A 12,443-nucleotide genomic window follows, 5' to 3' on the forward strand; every position below is an offset into this window, starting at 1 on the left:
CGTGCATAAAACACATTTCTCAAGTTAAAATCACTGTTATGCACCAATCACAGTCGTATTTATTTATAATAAACGATTATCCCTCCCTTAAATTGTATATTTACGATTATGCATATGGATTGTTCATATAGACAACTTTCTTTAGCTGTCAACTCTATCCCTGTAGCTTTGAGACATTTAATTGAAATTACTCTTCTGTAATACCTGTAATAAATACATTTCTTGATTTGTTTATTGACCATTATAATTTCCTGGATGATGAATGTAATAACAATGTTTTGAGATCACTAATTACAATAGACTGTTTTCCTCTTCCTGTTAAAATAAATGTTTTATCTGAGAGGTTTTCAAAAGCTGACACTATCAAAGATACCTGTCATTTACCTAAAATGAAAGAAGTACACTTCAAAACAAATATTGACATTTATCCATGCAATGAATTTCTTATAATGAGATTTAATTTGGATTGTAATGTATGTACTTTCTGTCTGAAAGATAATCTCTCCTTTTCTTTTCTTTTTTTTTTACAGTTGTACTATTGTTACGTCATACACAGTTTGTATGAGTGGGTGAAGACAAAAAATGTAATGCCGGCCTTTGACTATAACATTTTTAAATTTGGTGTCTTTACAAATACAAAGATATTGCATTTCTGTGCAATAATATGTTGATTGTAGTCAAGTTTTATATACACAAATGTAGATTTGTTAAAGTTTCTCCGGTAACACTTTACAATAAGGTTCATTAGTTAAAATTAATTAACTACTTGAATTAACATGAACTAAGCATGACCAATACTTCTACAGCATTTATTAAAATGTTAATTTCAACATTTACTAATGCATTGTTAAAATCAAAAGTTGCGCTTGTTAACATTTGTTAATGCACTTTGAATTAACATGAACTAACAGTGAACAACTATATTTTCATTAACTATCAACTAACATTAACAAAGATTAATAACTATACTGTAAATGTATTGTTCATTGTTTGTTCGTTAATACATTAAGTAACATAACTAATGGAACCTTATTGTAAAATGTTACCATTTCTCCTTGTTTTGAGGCATTAAAAAAATTATTTTAGAATTTCATTTCAATCCATATAACAATTAAATACTAAGAGTGCCTTAAAACTCTGTAAACTACTGGCAACTCCTTGGATTTATCCCCCATGTGGAATTAACCACAAGGTGCCAGCAGAGAGTTACCTTTCGTGAAGACAAAAAATGTAATGCCGGCCTTTGACTATAAAATTTTTAAATTTGGTGTCTTTACAAATAGAAAGAGATTGCATTTCTGTGCAATAATATGTTGATTGTAGTCAAGTTTTATATACACAAATGTAGATTTGTTAAAGTTTCTCCGGTAACACTTTACAATAAGGTTCATTAGTTAAAATTAATTAACTACTTGAATTAACATGAACTAAGCATGACCAATACTTCTACAGCATTTATTAAAATGTTAATTTCAACATTTACTAATGCATTGTTAAAATCAAAAGTTGCGCTTGTTAACATTTGTTAATGCACTTTGAATTAACATGAACTAACAGTGAACAACTATATTTTCATTAACTATCAACTAACATTAACAAAGATTAATAACTATACTGTAAATGTATTGTTCATTGTTTGTTCGTTAATACATTAAGTAACATAACTAATGGAACCTTATTGTAAAATGTTACCATTTCTCCTTGTTTTGAGGCATTAAAAAAAATATTTTAGAATTTCATTTCAATCCATGTAACAATTAAATACTAAGAGTGCCTTAAAACTCTGTAAACTACTGGCAACTCCTTGGATTTATCCCCATGTGGAATTAACCACAAGGTGCCAGCAGAGAGTTACCTTTCTGCTTTTATTTGGTTCATACTACTTGTCCAGTTCAAATTAGGTGAGCCTGGACCTACTATTGGCTATTGAACCCATATTATGTGTATGTGGATGTATTTACAATAAAAATCTTTATAAACTCTTAAAATCTTAAAATTGTAAAATCTTAAAATCTTTATATACTTTCTATTCTTGAATTGTTTTACACTCTAGTCTATAATTAATTTGTCTACACTGCTCGTCTGTATTAATTGCAGACTTAATTATTTTATTGCCCAATACTATTCTACATCTCACAACAGTTTTATTCAGAAAAGTAATTTGAAGACTGTGTTTTTACATTGTATAGCCTACTAAAGTGTGGATCTGGATAACAAACATAAACACCATTCTGCTAAATGTTCATTTAACTGTTTTAGTAATTCATAATCAATGACTATAATTGAACTTTGCTGAAAAACATGTCAGCTCATGCTTTATGGCCTTTAATTTGATTTTGAGTGCACACTCAGTGGACACTGAGCATTAGCCAGCAGTAGTGAAAAAGGTGGCTCTGAAATTCTTCACGCTTGAAAAGAGCAGATCCCTTTACAAAACAGCTTTTCGTCAAAGGACAGGACTCCCTCCTGCGCACTGTCCCAGAGCAGTCTTATCTTTCCTTTGGGAGAGTGTGTGCTCAGTGATTCTTCGGCCTTCCTCCCTTTCTTCCATCTTGAAGAATGCACCGCTGCAGATGCCACAGGAGCCTGAGGCCAGATCTGCCCAAATTATGCTTGAAATCTAATAGCCCCACATCCAGTAATGGAAAAGAATGTGTATGGGAAGGTTTTCATTCATTCAGGTCATCATAAAAAGTAAAAGGCATAAAATAAATGAACATAGCTTGTGGATTTTAATCAATTTACATTTCCCATACAGGTCACAGTCTATATTAGCCTAAATGAAGAAAGAAGAATTTACAATAAGGTCTAATTTGGTAACGTTAGTTAATGCATTAGCTAACATACTAACAATGAGCAGTCTGTTTTTACTTATTAATCTTTGTTATTTGTTAATAAAATTAGATTTGTTCATTGTTTGTTCATGCTAGTTTACAGTGGATTAACTAATGTTAACAGATACAACTTTCGATTTTAAACATTTCTTACTGAGATTAATAAATGCTGTATTGGTCATTATTTGTTCATGTTAACTAATGTTAACAAACAAAACCTTACTGTAAAGTTTTACTGGAAAAAAATCTGTTTGACCATTTGAACCATTTATGCATCCATTATATAAAAAGTTTCATATTCTGAATTTGCAACTTAGCTAAAATGAATGTTACTGTAGGCTTACTGTACATTCAACAATGGGGATTTGTCACTCAACAAAGATGACTTGAACTGAAAAATCATCTTCATTAAAAATACCAATCAAGAAGGTTTTTGATCAGTGAACCATTTTTGAAGATTTTTTTTTTTTTTTTTTTTTGGTTTGAAACTTTCCTAACCTTTAATTTTTTTTTTTTTTTTTTTGGTGATGATACTTTCCTAACCAAACAAAGACAAGATGTTAAATACAAAAACTTAATATTCAATAACTTGATATTTCGATAACTGAAAATCCAATATTCATTGCTATTTGTACTGACCAAACACCACATGATTTATATATTTTGGTGTAACATAAAGATCTTGACAGTAAGGTCAAGCATAGTGTTAGAATATGTCTATGTTCACCTAGCAAATGATCAACTGAAATATGCAGGAGGGGCGATAACCAAACAATGGAGTGTAAGAGGAGACTTTCGACTATGCATTCTTTCAGAATAACATGTATAGGTTGAAAAATGGTGGTCGTACATGTGCAGGGCGTGTTAAGTTGGAGTAGAAGGGATACATCCGGGCTATCAGGAAGGTTATCGTGGACAGCTGGCTGCCTGTAAACGTATGGAAATGACCTATTAACCCATTTCCTCCATTGCATCTCTGTTATTTTAGACTTTTAAAAGTGCCTCTTTCTTTTATTCTTCTCTCACTGATCTATAGCTTCCAACCTTATTGACATTTGTAAATATGTATTCCTGAAAGGAATAGTTCACTCATAATGAAAATTTGCTGAAAATTGACTCAACTGTTCAAGATTTAGATGAGTTTGTTTCTTCATCTGAACAGATTTGGAGAAATTTAGCATTATGTCACTTGCTCACCAGTGGATCCTCTGCAGTGAATGGGTGCCGTCAGAATGAGAGTCCAAACAGTTGATAAAAACATGACAATAATACACAAGTAATCCAGTCCATCAATTAACATTCTGTGAAGTGAAAAGTTGAGTGTTTGTAAGAAACAGATCCACCATTAAGACCTTTTTCACCTCTAAACCGTTGTTTCTGGCTAAAATACGAGTCCTCTAATAAAGTTTTCCACGGTGAAAAAGTCACCTCGTCTGAATCAGGAGGGAAATGTGCACAGATCAAGTACTGTTACAGTACTAGCTCTTGTATTTTGACCAGAAGTGGCTGTTTAAAGTTAAAAATGGATTGCTTGTGGATTATTGTGATGTTTTTATCAGCTGTTTGGACTCTCATTCTGACGGCACCCATTCACTGCAGAGGATCCATTGGTGAGCTAGTGATGGAATGCTGCATTTCTCCAAATCTTTCTTGCTGCTTGGAGGTGTTGGCCCACTGTAAGCTCACTTTGTTCCCTGTCTTCATTTTTCTAGAGCGTAGTGCCTCCATTGTCCTCTGCCCACATTGTTCTTCATCTTGTGGCAACAATGAAGGAGTTTGCATGAGGGAACTTGTCTGAGTCTTTGTAGCAAACACTTCAAGGTTTCCTGTTCTCATCATTCATCCGCTTAAAGGCCGGCTTTATTGTCCTCTTGTTCAAGACAAATATGGGTTTATTCACTGTTTAAGAGATCAAATGACGATGTATAAGACAAGTGTTGATGCTTGAGGAAAACCTGAGAATAAACCTCACACTGGTGGAGCCAGTGATGTCATCATTTTAAATGTGCATAGACAGCAGGGAGATTTTCAGACTGAAGAGATATTTTTATTTCTCCTGTCTTTGTTTTATGAATGGGAGACTGGAAAAACAGCTGCTCCTACCTTATCCATATGCTGTGCTGTTGCCAACAAGGCTCAGCTTGTTACCTGATAAACCCTTAACAAGTCCTGACCAAACAGATGTTAATAGTAAGAACATTTTTCCATCAGATAAAGACCCCCATGAAATCAAATTTGGAGTTTTGTTGCTTTCTCCCCTGTTCTCCTCTAAAAGTTGACCAAACAAACAGTGTGCTGTTCTGAACAGAATTGAGAATGCTTTTAAATTCAATTGAAATTCCTTAATTTGAATTGAGGTAGCACGATGCAGAATGCACTATCCATTTAAATAAATAAATCCAAAGTCTATAAAACATTTTTTTTAATCAAATATATTTTCAGCATTTTCTCAGCTTCTAAGAGAGACTTCTCAGTTTGGGGAGAATCTGTTTTTCTGTTTTTCCAGTGATGCACCCTGGATTGTAGAATTTCATGACATGTCAAAGGTTTGGAAAACCTAATATGTTTTCACCCAGTCAAACACCATCAGAAAGGCATGCAGTCACATTTATTAAAAGTGCTCAGTGTTACTTAAGATAACATGAAGAATAATTGAATAACTAAGGTCACAGATATCTGACTGAGTTTGTGAAGCCCCCACCCCTATCCAAGTCTGACCCAATTCCTGTAATACTCATGTAAACACTGGCCTGGAGTAAAATCAACACCTCTGAAACCGAGGAAAAGCCAAATGTAATCACGTCTGATTTAGGATGGCAGAAATGCTGATAGCTCACATGTTTTTCTTAGAAGAAAAACATCAAAACAACTATATTCCCAATCACTCACAGTGTCAGGATTTCTGGAAGTAAATTACCACTAATTTGGTTATTCTTGGTTTAGGCAACATCCTCTTTAATGTCAAGCACGTACACACAAATTGGACTGATCTGAGCAGTTGATAAACACATATAAATGGATGCCTACCCACAAAATAATAAAAAGGAAAACCCAAAATCTGGTAAACAAATCTCCAAAGAAGAAAAACACATCCTCACTCGATGTAGGAAAAATGTACTTTCAACTGATGCCCGCTTTTCATTTGATGCCTTTGTTGCACTGTCCTCAATTTGAGGAAATGAGATTAAGGAAAATGCTAGGGAAAATTATGTTTGGGGTGTGACGGGGGGTCCATCCGGCTTCACTGCAGCTGTAAGCTGAAAATACACTGCTCTGTCTGATCTCATCAAGGAAATTATGATTATCATGTGACAGAATATCAAACACAAGGTGCTCTGGGGCTTGGTGACTGCAGGCAGTACGAATGTTGTCATGAAATGTATCTCTGGTTTTCATCAGTACCGCAGGGAACACCTGAAACTGAACCATGAAAACCATCTGATTTAAGAATAGAAAAATGGCAGTGTGTCAAACAGAATACAAATTTGGACATCTGAACCAGATATGCCCTTACTATCAGCAAAAGTATTAATTCAAAAGATCTTTGTACAACTGGAGACCCATATGGTTCTGCTTACTCCAAATCTGCTTGGACTGAAATATTTAATAAATATGCCAAGATATACAGCTCTCAAGTCATTTATTAACATCTCTGCTTGTTTTGCTCCCTGAGAATCTCATGACGGTCTTATACAGTAATAAACTGCTCTGTTGTTCCCATAAGGCGATGTGAGATGTGCATGAATCAGAGAGAGATATGAGATGAAATGAACTACAATCCTGCCTAGAGTCAGTCAACTAGCATTGTTCTGAAACCATAGAATCACACGAATCAGTGAATCATTGTTAGTGACATCAAAAGTGAAGCAAAAAAAAATATATATATATTCAATACGTCACTGGTGCAAATCTGAAAATGATTAACTTCTCATACTTCCAAATGAACTTTCGTATGTCCACCTCAACGGCAAACGAAGGGATATGAGATGAAATGAACTACAATCCTGCCTAGAGTCAGTCAACTAGCATTGTGAGATAAATGAGGACAAAATTACAGTTTAATGAAATATAACACTTCAAAACAAAGTAGTATTATTTGAGAAAATCCTGTAAAAAGTAGTTCATTAAATCTCTAAAATTATTTTTTAACTATTTCTTTTCTTATTATTTAGAGCTATTTTATGACTTCATATTAACTGAGAAACCTTAGGATTTTTGTAGTGAAAATTGTATTAAAACCATCATAAAAATGTAATAACCATAGAACTATTTCAATGAATTGCAAAAAAAAATAAAACATTTGTGAAAAACACTAAAATTAAGACAAAGTATTTTAAAAACGGCACTTCATTAAGTGAAATTTTCTTGATGGAAAAAGAAACGTTCTTATCATGAATTTTGTCATTTACCCAGATGCAGTTCTGCATTTCAGCAAAAAGGTATATGCTGAATTGTGAATATATCAAAAGTCACTTACAACCTATTACAATTATTAAGTAAATCCATTAAGTGTCTTTATAGAAAATTATGTAACACAAATAAATAAATAAATATGCAGAGATGATGAAAATGGTTTGCATCATAGCTGTTACTATATATATATTGTGTATTTTTTTATCATGGCTGGAACCCTGTATTCACTGGTCAGCGTCTATTTTACAATATTAAAGGAATAGTTAACTCAAAAATGCCAATTCTGTCATCATTTACTCTCCTTCAATCCTGTATGAGTTTCTTTCTTCTGCTGAACACAAAAGAAAATATTTTGAAGAATGTGGGTACCCAAACAGTTTCTGGTCCCCACTGACTTCCACTGTATTTTTTCCATACTATGGAAGTCAATGGGGACCAACAACTGTTTGGGTACCCACATTCTTTAAAATATCTTCTTCCGTGTTAAGCAGAAGAAAGAAATTCAGAGAGGTTTGGAACAACATGAGGGTGAGAAAATTATTACAGAATTTGCATTTTGGGGTGAACTGTCCCTTTAAGTTTTGTACAGTTTGATTTTAAGGGGTCTAAGGGGTTGGCTGTGCACGTTGAAACAAGAATTAAAGGTGACACTGAAAATCCCCTGTAATTTGTAGCTCGCTCCCCCTCCAATTCACTGATCCATTTTTCCTTTCGATTCTATTTCCACCTGTGATAATTCCAGTAATAAGCATAATTCTCTTCTGAAACAATAGAATCACACGAATCAGTGAATCATTGTTAGTGACATCAAAAGTGAAGCAAAAAAAAAAAGAAAAAGAAAATATTCAATACGTCACTGGTGCAAATCTGAAAATGATTAACTTCTCATACTTCCAAATGAACTTTCGTATGTCCACCTCAACGGCAAACAAAGGTGTGAATATATAATAAATATATTATATACGTTTTTTGGGTAGTGTAGAGTAGCGCTTGTTGTTTGTCATTTCTCCGATCACAAATGCAGACATGGTTTTATGTTTACGCGGCGCGATGCAACGCGTTAAAAGACAGTATAAGTCATTATAATCCATAATTATGTCCCCACTGGATGCAACGAATGCCTCGTTTATAATGAGTTTTCATGTTTTTGAATCATAGCTCCGGCCAGACAGGGCATCATCAACAGTATGGTGAGGGGCGTAACATTTCCGTCACACGCTTGAGGTATTCGGCCAAAATAACAACGCACTGGATAGCTGGCCAATCACAGCACACCTCGCTTTTTCAGAACGATGAGCTTTGTAAAAATCGAGGCGTTTCAGAAAGGCGGGGCATAGAGGAGAAACAATAACGTACAGTATGTGGAAAAGAATGTGTTTTTTGAACCTTAAACCGCATAAACACATTTCATTACACCAAATATACAAAATAATGCTCTTTTTAGCAGCACCATATGACCCCTTTAAAGATAATCAATTTTCTTTCATCTCAGTGTCTTTAATGTGCCTAAATATGTTTGTCTATTAGTGAGAAGATATTATCAGTTTCATATTTCTTTTTTATTTTCTTTTGGTATTGTCTCAAGTCAAACTTTAAATGTTGGCTTGAAAAAATTGCAAAATCTCGTTTAAAAGAAGTGCGCTTTAGCATTATTTAAAAAAAGGGTAATGCTTAAGTTTAACTGAATATAATATTTCCAGACACTTAATTGATTGTAAACTGCAATCAAATGAAAATGGATTATACTATAATTTATATTAAATGCAATTAGCTAAACGTTAAGGCACTTTTTTGGCCCACTTAAATAGGACATAAATAAATTTTTATTTTTAATTTCATAATTATTTCTATTATTATTTAAATATGGTTAATGAGTACTTCCGAATGTACTGATAAGCATTTATGGTAAACTTAAATATACTTTAATGTAATTTCTTTTGAAACTTCTATGTCATCTATTTAAATACATTTTTAGTTACACATTTGTAATGTTGCAATTTAGTACTTTTAAAATATAGTCAATTTAAATGTAATATAAAAAACACACAAGTTAAAATCAAGTATTTTTTACACGTGCCTTAGTATGTTAGTCAACACATCAAAATAAGTGTACTTTAAACATGACAAAGGATTATTAAACATAATATACTTTGTGTAAAACTTACAAATTGGAATTATTTTTAAGTGCACTTAAAATTGTACTTAAGTGTGTTAAGAAACAGCTACAAGAAAGTGTCTCTAAGTACGCTTTGGTGGCCATTTATTTCATTAATATTATATTATCTGTAAGAAAAAAAATTAAACCACTACAAGCAGACATTTAATACAATCATTTACACATCTTTTCATAAGGGTGTGTTGGATGTAACTTAAAATGAAAGAAAAAATAAGGCAAATTAAAATAAAGTCAGACTGTTGTAGTAGGAGTATGGGGATTGAGATTCTTTAATTTATTCTTTGAGAATTTTGATTGTCCACTATGGGAAAGCTATGTGTAATTTATAATGACAGAACAGCCTGAAGGATTGTGCTGAGTTTGGTGGATATAGTTTGTTCAATAACAGTATGTTGGCTTTAATGAGGTGGATTCCTGAAGGAATGTCTTCTGAGAAGAACTTCTTATTCACTGGCATATGATTGCAAAACACATTTTCCAACTTCTCCCACTATCTCTCCCTGTCTCTCTCTCTCAACACACACACGCACAAAGGTTTTCTCCGAAGTCTTTCCCCTCCCTCCATCTGGCGATCCGTCACCCCTCCTCCAGCTGCTGATGGTCCTGCTGTAGGCAGTCTGCTCGTTCTCCTCAGTGAGAGGACAGCACACACTCCTTCACAACCAGCCTCTGTCTCTCACATACACTCCTGTCTCAAACTATTCTGACAATATGTTTAAAACTGGATATACCCCAAGCAGCACACCCTCCTGGAGCATTTGAACTATTTGAGCACTCGATTCAGAAGAAGGAAGATCAATCAGCAGTAAGGTATGAGTTGTGCTTGAATAAGCCAACAAGGAGGGGTTTCTTCCTCTTGACACTGAAAACTACTGAAGTTTTGGGCATCCACGATGAGTCTTAAGAAGAGGAAACCAAGCATGGTGTTCAGCTGGCACAAGTCTTTCACCATCCTTGCCCCGTGGAGAAAAGGTAAGTGGCGTGATTCATGCTTCTGCTTTGGATATGGAGTCATATTGCGTCAGCTCTATGCAACACCTGGATGTGCAGCACAGGTAGTAATTTGTCTGGCTGAGGTGTTGGAGGAGGATATTTAGAAACCTGTAATTTGAACTCTGAGGCATCATCTGCTTGGTTGAACATGGTCGGGGTTATCTTCAAAAACAGCCATTTAACTATCATCAGATGAGCTCCACAGGTATTGTAGCTGAGCTGATGTCATTTCAATAAAGTTAGCTCACAAAGCTGTGCTCATATAGAAAACCCACAAGCTTCAGCCACACACTTTATTACATATACACAGAATTTTGTTTTTAACTACAGTTGTTAGTGCCGCTTTGGAAAAAAAACATGTGGAAATCGTTTAATTCAAGAAAGAAATTCAAATCAAACATCAGCTTAATGAGAGAATTTATGAGCCATTTGTTTTGTTTTAGTGTAAATCACAGCAGTATCTTAGACTTTATCTTATGCAATTGCAATTGTCAACAGAAGGGATTGTTCAGTCTTAGGTTCTTGTTTCAGACATCTTCATACACATCCACATCATGTTAGCAGTCGATAAACATGTAGCAAAACCAAAAATACCAGTTATATCAATACAAAAAGTCAAATAACAACTTTTTAGTCTAGAAATGAATTGAAAGCATAATTGCAATAACTAGACAGTTTACTAGTCTCTTTTAAATTTTCATATATATATATATATATATATATAGCCATATACTAGTAATATGCATGCTAATAAGCAGCTAGTTAATAGTAAATAGTGTTCCCTAATCTAAAGTGTTACTGTGTTTGGTTGTAACAGAAATCTTATAAAGCAGATAGCAATGGACAGGATTTCTAATGTGATTGTTTATCTTTTATACAGACTGAATTAGTTCAATAAGCGGGTGTGATTCATTATAAATGACAGTTTAGATGATTAGTATGTGTGTTAGAGTGATGGAAGACAATGGGAGGAGAGTGTCACACAGGTGTTTCAACCTGAGTGATATCAGATGTGAATGTTTTAGTGGTGACAGCTTCATGAGCGGGGCTCTTCTCCTCTACTTGAGTTATATTATATGTGACTCATAACTGCAACCAGGCACAGCTGTAGTCAAATTCTTCATGCGAAAGATCAGCCAGTGTTTGAAATCACTGACACACATGACTTAGTCAGGTAATACAGATGTGAAACTGACCTGAAGGGACAAGAAGAGAGATACCAATTTTGCAGAACTTGTCACAAGTGGAAAACTGTAAGTAGAAAATGAAATCTTACTTTTCAAAAATCAACAATTTCCTCAGAAATCAACAATTTCATGGGTATTTTTAAGTAAATGAAGGGAGAAGAGTGGGGTGAGTTTGCCTGAAGGCTTGACTGATGTTACTGCTCCCGCACATTCTTGCCTTATCCTAATGGTGTTAGATAATGAAGGACTGGCCCGTTCAGTTCACATTGATAATGTGCTTCTGGAAAGTCTCCTTAGGGTCAAAACCATTGCCTTGCTGGAGCACAGAAAGAGTGCAGGGAAAAATGTTCTGGCATTGTGATGAGAGAGACAGAGAGGTGTAAGGCACTAAAGGTCTGCTGGCTTCAGATTAGGAAGAAGGGAGAAAAAAAGGTGTATGACTGTATTTCGTACCTCGTCAAACCTGATATCTGGCCTCTGTCACCTCCTTCAGCAAAGAGCAATTCAGGAGGAAAAAAGAAAAAAGTCAAAGGATTTGACTTTCATTTACTATTTCATTGGGAAGTGTTTAGTTTGAATATGGGTTTGCCCATAAAAAATTGCCCCCATTATGCTAGGGATTTTTGGGTGGTCACTAGGGTGTTGCTATGTGTTCAGGGTTATAATAGATAACTATAAACAAACAAACAAATAAACTTAACAAACAACAAAATTAAATCATAAAAATCATTAACTAAAATGAAAGAAAAACCAGAAAATATATAAGATAAAAAATATTCTGTAGACCAGTTATACTAAAATAACACATATTTTTTATATTGCTGTTCAGATGCTGGGGGG

The 12,443-nt window shown here is 34.2% G+C and overlaps 1 protein-coding gene across 1 annotated transcript in view; it reads left to right on the forward strand.

The window, feature by feature from the left end:
• The first annotated feature begins 10,048 nt into the window (after positions 1-10,048).
• LOC107708411 (uncharacterized) overlaps positions 10,049-12,443 on the forward strand; it is a 28,651-nt gene continuing 26,256 nt past the window's right edge. Inside the window, exon 1 of the mRNA XM_016512626.1 lies at positions 10,049-10,395. Within this exon, the coding sequence (XP_016368112.1) occupies positions 10,317-10,395 (79 nt within the window). The 5' untranslated portion in view covers positions 10,049-10,316. The remainder of the gene's footprint in view (positions 10,396-12,443) is intronic.

The sequence above is a fragment of the Sinocyclocheilus rhinocerous genome, unplaced genomic scaffold (assembly GCF_001515625.1).
Source record: "Sinocyclocheilus rhinocerous isolate Xijiao unplaced genomic scaffold, SAMN03320098_v1.1 scaffold295, whole genome shotgun sequence".
NCBI lineage: Eukaryota > Metazoa > Chordata > Actinopteri > Cypriniformes > Cyprinidae > Sinocyclocheilus > Sinocyclocheilus rhinocerous.